Source organism: Coccinella septempunctata, chromosome 6, assembly GCF_907165205.1.
Source record: "Coccinella septempunctata chromosome 6, icCocSept1.1, whole genome shotgun sequence".
NCBI lineage: Eukaryota > Metazoa > Arthropoda > Insecta > Coleoptera > Coccinellidae > Coccinella > Coccinella septempunctata.
The window spans coordinates 19,500,983-19,516,434 of NC_058194.1; the positions used below are offsets into that span (position 1 = coordinate 19,500,983).

The following is a 15,452-nucleotide window of genomic DNA, read 5'->3' on the forward strand; positions in this document are numbered from 1 at the left end:
TTTTTTTTTTATTACAAGGATGAAATGGCTGAACTTTTCGAATTCAAATCTCTTCTTTTTTTATTTTGAGTTCAATGACATACACATATGAGTGATGGATGTTTTCGGAGTGTTTTTTAAAAGGCAAGCCTAAATTTTTGTGCAAGAAATGGATAGAGACCTTTTGTTGCTTAAATGATTTGAACATTTGGCCAATTCTTTATTGTATGAATGAAATTAATGAATAATAAATGCAACTAATTGAATTCGGATTTCACCTTTTTTATGTATTTTGTGGCGAATGACATACACTTTTGAAGTTTTGATTTACCGAAGACATGTCTTTTTTGTGAAGTAGTACCCAATGAGAAATGGATACAGGCGGACGGTTTAGCTTTTAGTTCTACGTGTGTTTGCTTTCCCATTAACTCCCAATTCCTTATGATGTTTTAGTATTTTAGAAATGGAAATAGGTAGTTACCTATTTTCCTCGTTCAATTATTCAATACAAAGAGAAATGTTGGTTTGGCTGAAGGGATGTTAGCTTTTCAAAGGTCAAACTGTAGAATATTGAACTAAATATAGACCTAAAACATAAATAATAGATGTGTTTACTTACCGTCTTGGAAAACACGTTCCACGTTCAAGCCGTAGGTGGCGCATGTTTCGTAGTAGGAGCATCTTTTCAGATCGTTTGCCAATTTTCTAGCACGTGAATCATCGATTACACGTGGGTTGTTCTCGCTTATTGCATCTGCAAAGAATTCAACACGTAAACAACGAGTTCAGAGTTCTCAATGAACTAGATTGAAAGTATGTTCGGTTGTGTGAAAGATTGTCAGTTTATTTTTTAACAGGAGAGATGCAAACATTACACATAAATATTACATCAACATAATTTATAGTTGATTTTTCATCGTTAACCGGAGATAAATATTTGGATTCAACATTATAAAAAAAAACGATGATGAAATGTGGGTGAAAGTAATGGTACTTCGAAATAGAGTAATAATAAAAGAACTATCGGAAGAGCATTCTTTTCTGAATTTCATGTATATACATGAAATTCTGATTTCCAAATAACCCAATTGCCATAATTTATCTTTGTGCCTTTTTGACAATGACATAGGCTAGTTTTTCCGACAAATTTAATTTAAAACCATCATAACGATGGTTTTAAATTAAATTCGGGAAGCCTTCAGTCTTCTTCAGTTTTTCCGATCAATCTACAGATGGTCCAAAAAACACTGCGATTTTCCGAAAATGGCCCTTAGAAAATGTTATCTTATAGGTGAAATTTTTCAAATGACATCCCAAGACTTTTTTGTCTGTTGGATACTCTAGTGATCTTCATTTAATTGACATCGTTTAAAGGTCATTTTCGAAAAATTGCACTGTATTTCGAATCAACTGTTGGTCTTTGGCTTTGAATATAATGTTTCTCCAAATAGAAACGCAAAGTTAGTTAGGATAAACTGAACAGAATAAAAACACAACTTTCTTCAACATGCTAATAATTTATTAATTGCTAAAGAATTTGGGTAACACTGAACTTCAGGTTCTGGTATCTATCATAAAAATTATTTCGATATTTTATCTGATTATCATGAATCATTCAAGTTCATTTTTAAGTGCCTTTTGAGTATTTTGTTCATCATACATTAATGAAATAAGTAGGTACTGTTTTTCGTAGTATTAAATAATTGAATGTTTTTTAATTTCGAAATTATTTGAAATAGGGTGACTGGATGACTGAATAGAAATTAATGGCTTGAATTGTTCATCTTTCGAAAAGACTAGTAATTTGATTTTGCTAATATCTTTACATTCAATACAGTTAACAGTTAACCTGAAGAACAACAACTCAAAAATGTCTTGTAGAAAAGCAAAATTATGAGATACCACTTCAGATTTGAAAAAATAAAAAAATATTGATGAAAGAATAAGCAAAATAGGCATACGTTGAGTACATAAGAGAAGTAAAATAGTGGTGGGACATAAATGAGTAATTATACAGGTAAAATAAAAGGAGACTCACCTTGGGTACCAACTAGAATGAGAGGAATCTCAGCGGAATTTCTGTAATGCGACATCTTGGTGTAGTAGTTGTAGATAGCGTTGAAAGATGATTCGTTTTCCAAGCTGAACACGAAGATCACAGCGTCAACCCACGCGGTAAACTGGAATAGAAATAAAGCAAATGAAAACAACAATGTTGCAGGACATTTATGAGTGTGCAGATACACATGAAGCAGGTTGAAATGGCAAAATGTTTCAAGAGAGTAACTTTACACGACCAGTTTGACAAAAATGGGATTGTCGTGGGCCACAAGACGAGTGTGCGAAATGTGCATTCGTATTATACCCTGGTTAGTCGAATACAATTCTCGAATATGGCAGAGTGAGGTGACGAAATCCAAGAAAAACGTTGGTTAATACAAATAATATTGAGACTATCAATCTGAACTGATTAAATCCAAAATTGTAGGTATTTGTCTTCTCATCCTTCTTCAAACTATAGTTGAAATGCCCAAATATATTCTTTTCAAACCCGAGAATTTAAAGAGAAATCCCTTATTAAAAATGTGTAAATCACTTTGTCAGATTAACGTCACTTCTTGCACAGAATAATGAGGATACCGCACAGGTAGGGGTAGCCAAGTTCTTGAAAAGAAATAATTTCAGAACAATTTCAAGACAGGGCAAGAAATTTTATGTCAATACCAAGTTTTCTTGTCAAGAAAACATTAAATATCTATTTCTCTTATTGCACACATTTTTTGGCAGAAAAATGCGAATTGAAAATAATTAATGATAATCTTGGTGAAAATCTAATTGGAAATCTAGATTTGCAATTTTTAATTTCAGGCATATCTACAGTTTTTTATGTTTATGAAAACATGGTATAATTTTGGTTTTTTCGCCGTTGGTACGAAAGAATAACAGAATTTTCATCAGTTAGTACTGCCACTAGTGCCACTATCTTGCATTGGTAAATGCTGCTGCATTTTCCTTTTACAGCTTTCACAGCTACGGTTTTAGATTCAGATTGATCATTTTCACTTGCATAAGTCAAAGTCGCTTAAGTTTCACTGATCATTTTATATTTTTACTCTCTATTGCTTGTTAGTGAATATTCTTAGTCAGAATTGAAGACAAATGGCTCAGCAGACGTTCTGTTCAAAGTCACTTATGGTAAATAAGACAACCACTTTGTGATCATCAAGAGTAGGTATAGAAAGAAGTTGCAATTCAGTTCAAAGGGTGAGACGTAGAAGATGGAAAAGTCAAGTTCATTTGACAGAACTGGGTCCGTTAGCAGTGGCGTATCGACAGAGAATAGTAATTGGTAAAGTTGGAAAGAAGATAATTTAAAATAACTTCAAATTTGGTGCCAAAACGTTGTTATTATTTGAAATGAACTGCCTTCTTGTACGATAGTTAAGACAAAGCGCGTTTGTGTGACGAGGCGTGTGGAGATACCAAAGGGAGCTGAGTATTTTCGATTTCTATTGAGCTTTCTTTCTGTATTTTTTCAATAAACTTACTCCACAAAACGGGATAAAGAGTGCAATTGCTTGACGTCATTATGAGTTCGTCAGAAAACAAATAAATATCGGGAAACCACCAGATAGTCGTGTTAACATGAAATGCAATGAAAAGTTCGCCGGAGAATTACCATGTAGTGTCATTGGTTAATCAGAAAAATTCAAGATCTTAAAGTTCCCTGAGTCTTTACAAGATTTAAGATGTCAAGAAAACGTGAAGACAAGATTTTTTTAAATTTCTTGACTTTTTCTCAAGAAAAGACAAGAGGTTTGTCATCAAGACAAGAATTCTTGTTTTGTCGACCCCTACGCCTACGTCTCAATTTACTCTTCAGTCCCATCATGATATTGGGGGAAAGAGGGGGATTACCCAGTGTAAACAAACAAATGAACCTCGTGGACCTAGTGAAACGCGAGAAATCTGATGAAAGTTATATCCTTCCATAATTTATTTCAAACTCTCTTTATATTCAAAACCTCTTTTAGTTCCTCTAGAAAGGGAAACAAAAGAAAGCTTTGAAGTAAAGGGAATTTAAAATTGATTACAAAACTAACGTTAACACCTATAAGATTGGTTTAATTGATGCCATTAATGGTTTAATTCAGGTTGTATGAAAGAGCGCTTAACATTACATAAGTTAATCCTGAAATAGTGATGAATCAATAAATAGATGATTCATAATGATGTGAATTAGTATATTGACGCGGTCATCAACAGAATCATAAAGTATCCATCAGTGGCGGTTCCAGGAGTGATTTTGGGAGAGGGCATAAATTTATATTTGAAATTCTGTAAGGTGTTTGTTGATATGGAATAAATAGGTATATCTTTATAATTGTAATATAAGCTATCAGTTTGAAAGAAAACTAGTTTGAAACTTATTCATATTTGAAGAGGGAATCATTTTTCGTTATGCGAAAAAATATTCTTCAAGCTTTCAAAGGGGAGGGGAGTACCTATATGCCATTGGTATCCAAGTAAAATGAAATAACAGTTTTAAAAGGACTGCATACTTTTACCTACTTTTTACACATCAATTAGTGTTCAATTCGTCAATTAGAATTTGATAGCTTTTAATAAAATCGAATGAACATATCTTCTGAGTAGGATGTTATTTATACCTTGATCGACAGTACGGCAAAGAATAGCGATGATTTCATTATAAAATACGTTCAAAAAAATTCGTTTTGAATTGAATTAGATTAATAATTTTTCATTTTATTCTTAGAAATCAGAAAACTGTTAGGAATGGATTTGAGCGCATTCTATTTTTAAATTTTGGTGGTGTTTCCCCATTATGTCGCCAATGATATCCGCCCACTAGATAAATTTAAGTTCGATTATAATTCCAGCCTATAAATATGACTCACGCTAAGTATCTGTTGATTTTTTTCGAAAATCGTTACTTTTAGCAAAAAGTCACAAGAGAACTTATTTGTTCAAAATATATTAAGCTCAAAATTAAAAATTAATTTTTCAATTCTTTCGAAACAAATTTAAAGGGGTGGCCTTTTCTACTTTCGAAATTATGGAGGTCTGCTCAATTTGATTTTAGTTTCTTGCATCAACACATTTTTGTCCCAAGAAATTCTAGATAAATATCGTAACTATCATCTCCTAACGAGTTGGAAAGCGTATTTCCCCAGTAGCAAATTCAATTCCCGCCAAAATTGCCCATTACTCAAAGATCCATACAACAACAAACACCCCACACAAAATTAATCGTCCGTGTTATCGGCCTAATCAGGAAATGGAGCAGAAGAGCAATAAAACAGAATTATAGGCATACTTACAGAATCTCGGAACGATATCAACAGATAAATCTGACAAGATATTTACGGTTTATTTACAGGAACACGCCAGGAATTGCGAGTTTGGAGCTGAAAAACGGGAGGGCTCCACTATTGACACCGCAACGTCATTTCCAGGACTGCGAGGAGCAGTCGAAAAAGAAATTGAACCTTTCGTAAGGACCTGCTCGTAAAAGGGGGAATGCGGCCTTAGACGTGGGATAAGGCTTTTCTTTTGGGACACGAATGCAGTGCCGGAATGTAGGATTTTGTCTATCGACAAAAATTTGCTTGAAGTTGAACTCCCCAGAAGTAACATGTTTAGTTTCCATATTTCCAATAATAATATTCATATTTTGAATTTTCGGAGCATCAGTCCATAATTGAAATAAGGATTTTTACCAGGATGAGTATTATGCCACTTCACCTGCTTTGCTATGACAGTAGAGTCTTCAGGTAGACGAAGGTCTTACTTATTACCTTCGCAAAATCTCTGGGCTGCTTTGTAGGAATTGTGCAGTTGTCTAGCACACATTTTAATTTCTCTCTTAAGTCAGGAGTTATAGTCAGCAAATTCCTTCTACCGGCCCGGCCCTGTTCCTTTCTATAAGACCCTCAAGGAAGGTAATCTAGTTATTACAGAACTTTTAACTTTAACGTTACTCAGGACTCGGGGTCAGGTCGTTCTGGGTAGAGTATTATCATAAAGCGGGTAAGGATGGCACTTTATGATTAATGTGGGGCAGAAAATACCTAGAAAAAGCAGGGAGGAAACGGGTTTTCAATTTATTGGGTGAACCAGGTAGCAGGAGGGGCGGTAATATTTTTTTATATACCATAAGTTCACACTTCCACGTATTCTTTACATTCTGATGCACCAAAATAACTTTCGGTTCATTCCAAAAGTAACGGCTGAACGAAAATGGCATCTCCAAGTTTTTTTATTGAACTTTGGTATTCTAGGATAGTTTAGAAATCAAATTTCATCGGTTCAAACCTTCATGTATAGGGTGAGTCATCAGTGCTCTATCCGTCGACTCTAAATAGCCCATCCTAAAGTTATTATTACTTTATATCCTTCTCGCTCCAATAGAATGTCTGCTGAACTTCATTGCTGGTCAGTTTTCTGCTCTCTGAGAAAAAATAAAAATTGCTCTACAGGTGCCATCTTTAGGGGCCTGTACTCTTCTTGGTTTTTGCCAAGGGATCACTCTTTGAATTGTTTCGCACTATTCACTTACATCCTGTATACTGTATATTCTGTATAAGGTAAGGCTTTTATTCAACGGAAGTTAGAACTGGTCAAAATGAAGCGTTTCACCAAAAATCACACCTATACAAAACTTTCAAAATGGCAAAGTTGAAAAAAAAAAAAATTAAAATGATTAGTAAAATGGATCCTAATACGACCCTAGACCGTTTTTTATCTAAATTATCGCAAAGCAATGAGAAAAAACTTATCTCCTGATTCGACCATGTGGTTTCGTTTAGGATATTGGCTCGTTCGATTCGAGGTAATGAAAATGGAAACTTAGGATTGTCAAATTGTTGTCATTATTTTTTACTAACTTACACGATTTTATGAAATGGCTCATTTCGATACCAACTGACAGAGACTTAGCACACAAGTGTAAAAAATAGAATAATACTTCAAAATCTCACCAATGAAATTCGTCTAAATTATTCATGAATCTTTTCACAATAGGCATCACAATCTTCTTGTTCGAACATTCCAACAATCGTCGTAAAAATGGGATGAAATGGAGAGATATCATAGCACTTTTTCAACATAACTAACATAAGCACTTTCAAGAAACTGCCGATTTTCTACATTTTTTCTCGCCCTAAATTGTACGATGCAATCGCAATTGCGATTCTCTCAAAAGTGACCTGATGCATCTAGTCTGATGAACTTGGTACTGAACCATTCACTATCCAGCCATATGTTACCTTCCACATTCTCGTACTTGAGATTCAGTGAAATTTTGTCGAACTTCTAGGGGTTGTATCTCAGCCATCTTAGATATTTTATAGAGACAATTTTTGCTTGAACGACTTATTTTGATGAGTTCTACTTTCTGTCAAAAAAAAAGCCTCACCTTTGAAAACCCTGTTACTCTTTAGCATACATGAAGGGTCCTTCTTTGCTTCAAATATAATCTGAAAACTTGCTACGCAATCAAACATACATCTCATTTTTTGTATAGGTGAAAAAAATCTATGAAGGTTCGTAAAATTTAAAAATCTTCTTTTGGAAATACAATATTGTACACTTATAACTGAACTGAAAGCTTTTCAGCGAATGAATTTGTTCATGTAGTTTTTTTTCTATGTTAAAAACAATCATACAGTTCAGTCTACCAATTAGAGCAATCTATTCCTTGCATCGAAGAAACCTTAGGACCATTTTTCCAAAAAAGTCTTGGAGTTTGCTGATGGTATCCTCTATCTAGCACAGGTCCTTTCGTTTGCATAAAAAGTGTAGCACTTTTCTACACTCTATTTTAGTATTCGTTTGCTGATTGAATTTACACCAGTGTAGAGAAGGGTGGTTTATCTACATCTCCTTTCGACTATGTGTAGATAAACTACACTTCCTCTACACTGGTGTAAATCAAATGGAGTGTAGAAAAGTGCTACACTTTTTATGCAAACGAAAGGAAGCAGCTTTGATTAGAGATGTCTCGTTCATTGCTTCAAATGTTTGACAGATTGTCACTTCACTTCACGATTGCCAAAATTCAGAAGTCCCTGAGCGAACCATGCTCTTTTCAAGGCTCTTCAAACGTTTCACATCAGTGCGATTCCTTTCTGGGCTAGGAAGGAATCCACCAGAAGAAACAGCATCACAGGATGGGAGCAAGGAACAATCAAGCGAAAAACCTGAAATGGGCGCGGAAGCTCAGGATGAATACTTTAAGAAGGAACAACAGAAGAGAGTGGAAACATTGAAAGATAACTTGCAAGAAGAAATAGATTTCCACGAGGAACAAATTAAGAAGCATAAGGAAGCTGTGACTCATTACAAGAAAGAAGTTGATGATATTAAACCTCACTAATTTTGGGATGGAAGGGGATGATCTTGGACCAGTTAATGAAATAACAACTTTAATAACGAATGTACACCTCATTAAATACTGGGTAAAACAATATATTTGTTTGATTTGATTAGTCAACTCTGCCTAATAATATTTTGTACGATGAAAAGGTGCTCTTTCATTTCTGTTGAGCAATTACCATATTTCACTTCATCAAGGATTGCTTAGATGTAGGCATGTTTTGATTTTTTGATAGCATAGCAATATTTCTTCATCTGTGAATGTTTTTCATTTGCCATTATTGAAAACTACTAAGAATCATACTGAAACACATATTTTCCACTAAAAAAAAATTTTAATGCAAAAATCCGAGGGGGCGTTAAACGATAAATTTACCCGTAATGATGCTAGCTTTCATGAGGTTCCAGAAAACTGAAATAAAATGCCATTCGATTTGCAGGACCGTATCACATAAATTTGGACAGTTTCTAAAAGTCCGCGAAATCACCCTGTACTGAATTTCACGATTTCTTCCATATCTGCGTAAACTGTAAAATTAATTTATTCAATTCGCCAAATAATATTACATGGCACCATCCAGGTTGCCGAGGACTGATTTGTTTTTCTTGATAGGGACAATTTTTCTCTTGTGTCGATTAACATCCTATTCATCTTATAAAGAAACCAATATTATTTGGCGAATTTAATAAATGAATCTTACAGTTTACGCAGATATCGAAGAAATCACGAAATTCATTGTACAAGGTGATTTCACGAATTTTTTAGAACTATCCAAATTTATGTAATACGGTCCTGCAAATCGAATGATATTTGATGCAGTTTTCTGGAACCTAATGAAAGCAAGCTTTATTTAAATTTCAGATAAATTGGTGATCACGTTTAGGAGATAGAGTGTTTTTAATTTCCATTTAAATTTGAAAAACACCCCATAAATCAGAATCCGGAACTCCTAGATACTACATATGGGGTTTTTCTTGATCTGTCCTCTATCTCACATTAAAATGCTTCCCATCTGATCCAGGACACCCTGTATAAACAAACAAATATACTAACAGCAGTTTTAATTTTAGAACTGATACAAAACACCGAATGTACAGGGTGAGACTTTGACTCGTACAAATATTTCAACACTAGATTCTTGAGTTTAAGGGAAACACTTTTTTCTTATACAATTTTTTCCGATTCGGCCCTGATAAAAAGATATAGCCAACTATTGTTTTCATAATGAGATGTGCCAACCCTGGAAAAACAAAATAACCCAGAATAACTATCTAAATCTGTGACTCAACACATTTGTGGATCTTTCAAACAGAGTTGTATTCAGAGAAAGTAACCAATTTTTCAAATTTCAGAGATACTTTTTAATTTTTGAACATCAAATTACTCGAAAACGATGCATTATACGAGAAAATTTGAAGAATACTTTTATTTCACAAAACGTCCAAATACTCATTAGATAGCGTTCAATTTGGTTTTGAGAGTTGGGTTCTTTGAATATTTTATATTTTTATGGTACGTAATGGTCATAATGAGAAAACTGAAAGACGTTGGTGATATCTTGTGTTCCAAAAAGATTCATCAAATAAAAGAAAAACTATATTCCGAAATTCATTTAATTCGATAAAACTGTTTATGTGATTAAATCAAAAATAATTTTTTTATGGTTTTTCAACAGCTTGTATCTTCTAAACCGAGCCGATTCGGAAAAAAAATGGTAGGGAAAGAAAGTGTTTTTTATGACCTCAAGAATCTACTGTTAAAATATTTATACGAGTCTCACCCCGTATACTAGTATCAGAATAAAATGTAAACATGTGAAATAAAAATTTGCATTTCGAAAATTAGTTCATCGTTGAATTATCAAGATTCAAGGAAAAAGAGCGAAACTACTAAGAAATGAAGTACTTAGTTCCATAACCAAAATGTAACTCAACAAGATATTTTTATACGTTTGCCAAGGAAAAATTATACACGAGATTCAAAACTTCAAATAATATATTAATGAACTCACACATGTTCCGTTGGCACAACACACGTATCGTAGAATTCCGGGAGTAGAGTGAGAAACTCAAGCCCCTTTCTGTACTCCAAGCCACCGGAACCCTAACTGAGGACCCTAGGTCCGGAGGTGCGTGTAACGACGGTGAGCCCGAAGGCGTCGCGGCGGCGGATCTGCTGAGGCGCCGGCACAGCAATTTCGCCTGGTGCCTATCGTCGAACTAAGGGTAGATCCGGACGAACACACAAATTCGATGTAGCCACCCTCACTCAATATAAGGAAAGTAATATTCATCATTTTGTTCAACTTAATTTGCGTTAATTTTTTTTTATGAATCGGGTGTATTTTCATTGATGCAGCATTTTTTTATTGTCGCACATTCTCTGCTACTTGGAAAACTGGAGGCCTATGGTATTAGAGGCAAACAGTTAGAACTAATGAGGAGGTATTTGCAGGGACTGACACAACGTGTGTCAATGATGGTAAATGGTGATGATTTTATTTTCAACAGCCACAGATGTTCCACAGGGTATTCCACAAGGCTGTCATCTTGGACCTTTATTTCTCATCCTGTATACAAATGATTATTCCTTATGATAGTGACTGCTCTGTGGTTGGGAGGAGGGGAATTCAATCTTGGCTTGGTGGCTGTTGGCTGTGTAGAATTCGCCAGCATTTAATAAACAGCGTGAATTTTTGACTCGTACAAATATTTCAACAGTAGATTCTTGAGGTCAAAAGAAACACATTTTTCCCTTACTATTTTTCCCGAATCGGCTCGGTTTAAAAGATACACACTGTTAAAAAACCATAATAAAATAGTTATTTTCCTATCAAGTGCGGAAAGTGATACTTGCCCGCACGAAACTGCCGTTGCCCGAACGATGCGGAGCAGAGTTCGGGTAAGCAGTTGAGTGCGGGCAAGACACTTTACGCAAGAGTTAGGAACAATATTTTTTCTACAAGCGCTTGAAATATATAAATATATCCATTTCACGAAACAGATCATATCTCATTTGATTAATTCATATATAATGACAGACATAATTCTGCATGTCATTACTATGGGTTTCTCATCGTTGACGTTCTATGCATAGAAACATGATAGAATTTAATTTACTCTATAATATTTGCGTGCGGGAAAAACCCCTGCTAATCCATTCCCGCACGCAAATGCGTGCGGGAAAGAAATAGCAGGCGTTTTTCCCGCACGTTTTGGGAAAGTGACTCTTTGCAACTTGGAATGCGTGCGGGAAAAAGGTTGAACGCGCACGCTTGTAGAAAAAATTATTATTAGTTCTATCTCACAAACGGTTTTATCGAATGAAATGAATTTCGGAATATAGTTTTCCATTTATTTGATGAATCTGTTTCGAATACAAGATTTCACCCACGCCTTCCAGTTCTCTCATTATGACCATTACTTTCCATAAAAATAACAAAAATTCAAAGAACCCAACTCTTGAAACTAAGTTGGACGCTATCTACTGAATATTTGAACGTTTTGTAAAATGAAAGTATTCCTCATATTTTCTCGTATAATGCGCCGTTTTCGGGTAATTTGATGTTCAAAAATTGAAAATATCTGTGATATTCGGAAAATTGGGTACTTTGTTTGAAAGATCCACAGATGTGTCATAGATTTGGCTATTTATTATGAAGGGAATTTTGTTTCTCCAGGGGTGGCATAGCTCAATATGAAAACTTAAAATGGTTATATCCTTTTATCAGGACCCAATCGTTATGGAAAAAAAGTGTTTTTTTTGACCTCGAGAATCTACTGTTAAAATATTTGTACTAGTCAACGACCCACCCTGTATAGTCAGGAAATTCCGTGTTCTGTTCCCAACAAGGATGTAGTTGTGTTACGCTGACGAGATCAAACAAGTTCGAAACCATGGTCAGCATCTACTCTTCCTTGATGAGATGGTTTTTCTTTGGGCACCCTCTGTAATGGTGGATAGCTAGTTCGGTTCAGATCGTAACATTTGCAAATTTTTAAATCGGTAGGTTTTATGCGTCAGAATATCATTTACTTACAAATTACAATCTTCATCTGCCTGCATAACAACATAATTTTTCGTGCAAAAAATGTAAAAAATCTGCAAGAAGTTCTCACTACAGCTACTGGGTTCGTAAATATTTGGTGTGATGCTCACAACCTAAACCTTAATAAAAAAGATTTATAATCTAAAATCCACTATTATTTAAAAACATTTTCCTGCTGACATGTTTCTTCTATAATACAGTAATCTTCAAAGCCATAATATAAAATACATAAAGTTTTAGTCAAATAAGTTCCTGTCCAAAGACATACCCTAATTCAGAAAATTCAAACCCTCACAAAACAAAAACGAAAACAATTAAGTCATTAGTCATTGTACATGAAATGGGTACTCCCTCAATACTGAAAACAACAGAATTCTTTTCTTCTCGCATAAATTACGTAAGACAACAAGGCCAGATAACGTGCCGGAGAACAAATAATGTTGAGATCGATTACAAGATTTTCTGATATATTTTTCTAATTTCCAGTCTTTTATGAGCTATGGATTGTTGATTTGGGGGCTATTCTTGTGTTTAGGATAGAAAAACATATAAGAAGTATGAAGTTTCGGGAAACATGTCGTGGAGTATTCCGGCAAAATAACATTTTCATACTTCCAGCATTGTACATTCACAGAAAAACATTTACATTGAGAAATATAAAAAGACTGGCCCATACAACACAAGAAGGAATTTTCTATTTAATTCACAGCACCACTTAGCATCAACTGAGAGATCTGTAAATTTGCATATTAGAGCCATTGAACTGTTCAACTCGTTGCCCATGAACTCAAGGAAAATTAAAAATTACAAACTTTTTCGAAAACAGATACATAATTTTCTTGTTGATGTAGAACCTTACACTGTTGAAGAATTTTTTTCATAACATAAAATCAATTACTGAAATTTTAACTTTTTGTTTGTTTATACCTGGCATATTCCATTTTCATTATAAGAGCATCATATAGATTTATATGATTTTTGGTGAATAAATGAATTATTTTTGAATAAATCGATGCAACACCTAGCCTTCAACCTCCCAAGCTTTCCCCCTTATGGCTACTCGAAAAGTGGATCTCATTCAAAAATATTTTTTCAAATCACTGCAATGTTTCGACAAGGACCAAAACTGTTGGATACTCAAGTAGGTGGTCTTAATATTTTGGAAACATTCAATTTGAGAGATATAAATTGTATAATAATTAAATCTATAATTATTCTTATTAAATGTAGATAAAAGATCAGGCAGAAGCCTGAGAGGTATACTTTTCAGATACATAAAAAAAAAACAAAAAAGCCAATAGCACTTTTAGGAATTGAAATGTGTGATTTCTTTAGGCCCCAATTTCTGAACCCGCCTCCATTCCAGAAATCGATAGAAAAGCATAAACCTCAACCGCACTGTGTTCACTTCATATAATTCATATGCAGGCAGCACTCGAGAACTCTGACATCGTTTGTGCAGTGCTAATGCATAAGGAATTATCATACAAATAGGAAAATATCAATGAAAAAAGTGATTTCAATAAAGTTTTGAATATTTTTTTCGTTTTTGGTTCACTAATTCTAATAATCAATAGAAAAGATATATATACAGGGTGTAATGAATAGTTAATTTGGTTTTAGGAGTGATTCCGTGTCAAAAAATAGTGTGGGTCTTCCAAATAATTTTTTTTTGAGTCCCTGTTTAGATATAGCTCCCTTAAAACGGTACCTACAAAGCAATTCTTAATTTTCTCCTCAGAAACTAATTGACTAGGTTCGAAGCTAATTCTTGACTCACGCTTCATGCCTGTTGAAATTTTTTTTACCGTTAATTTTAGCAAGAAACTACAAGAAACTGAGGGAAATAAGTATGTATATTGCGAAACATCTTAAGCTTTGGCTTTTTCTACCCCTTGCAAATATATAGGAATACCACAAAAATGATTTTCGATTGTCTTCTTGCTCCCATGGAATGTATGTTCAATTTCATTTCTGTGGGTTTTTCGATTTCTAAGAAAAAAAAAGTTGCCTCGCAGGTGACATCTTCGAAGCCCTATACTTTTTTTGCAGCTATTCATTTACATGCTGAATTGCTGAGACTGATATTTGATGAAAATCCATAACCTAAAACTGCAGAGGTAACTTGATTCTCACTAACATGAGTTGTTCAACCACGAGACGTCTTTCTTTGTAACAATAGCTCAGGTGTGAAGGTTATCTAGGTTCAGTGAAATTTATATAATTTTTTTTTTTTTAGTTCATTCATTTTTAATCTGTATATCGCCGAAATTTTCCAAAAAACGAAAGCTTATGACGAAAATTAATCCATTAGTTAATTATTCTATATTTTTTGGCGCCAATTGAAGCCTCAAAGGGTGATATTCATTTTCTATCTAGTGTTATGAACGACCTCTTACATGAAAATTAATAATCATTGCCTTGTTTTGCATTGACCATATTTGGAGAAGAAAATGGTATGCCACTGCTTTCTGGTAAGATGAAAATGATATTGGGATTCTCAATCAATTCTGAGAAAATTTGATTTTATTTCCACCAACGCATTGTTTTCGCTTGAAAGAATGAAAAACGTTTAACTTCAGGGTCGAATCGACTATTCAATGAAAAAGGTTCTTCATTTTCTCAAGCTATTGAATTTTTTATCAGAAAAATGTAACTGATATTATTTTAGGAAAAAGTGGGAAAAACAATTATTAGCACATAATAAACTTAATCACCCTTTACTCAGAAGTTAGGATTTCTAGACAATCGTTCGTATTCAGTTTTTTTCTTGAAAAAAATCATCTCAGAAAATGAGCAACTATAACACTTGATTCATTCGAAATACTGTAGGATTCAATGAAGAACCTCTGTACAAATCAGTTTCATTATTTCCCAAACTCGCAAGCAGGAATTCCATCTTATAAATAATCCCGATTCCCTCAACAGCAATGCAATTTCTACGTTGTGTTTTCCTGAAAGAACAATAAACAACACGCCCAACAATGCATATCTTATCTCTCGAAGAGATAAACAACATTTCTCAGC

At 34.2% G+C, this 15,452-nt stretch overlaps 2 protein-coding genes across 3 annotated transcripts in view; one reads left to right on the plus strand and one right to left on the minus strand.

Moving 5' to 3' along the window:
• LOC123314703 (centaurin-gamma-1A) overlaps nt 1–15,452 on the minus strand; it is a 185,907-nt gene that overhangs the window by 9,790 nt on the left and 160,665 nt on the right. For both annotated transcript variants that reach the window (XM_044900006.1, XM_044900005.1), the window contains exons 3-4: nt 2,018–2,159; nt 599–733 (exon numbers count right to left, since the gene is read on the minus strand). In XM_044900006.1, the coding sequence (XP_044755941.1) occupies nt 599–733; nt 2,018–2,159 (277 nt within the window). The remainder of the gene's footprint in view (nt 1–598; nt 734–2,017; nt 2,160–15,452) is intronic.
• Nucleotides 7,998–8,470, plus strand: LOC123314705 (ATPase inhibitor mai-2, mitochondrial-like). The gene has a single exon (XM_044900010.1). It carries the CDS (start codon nt 8,081–8,083, stop codon nt 8,375–8,377), a length of 297 nt encoding a protein of 98 aa, XP_044755945.1. The 5' UTR covers nt 7,998–8,080; the 3' UTR covers nt 8,378–8,470.

Coding starts and splice junctions, on each gene's coding strand:
- LOC123314705 (XM_044900010.1), top strand. CDS start 8,081: ATGCTCTTTTCAAGGCTCTTCAAACGTTTCACATCAGTGCGATTCCTT.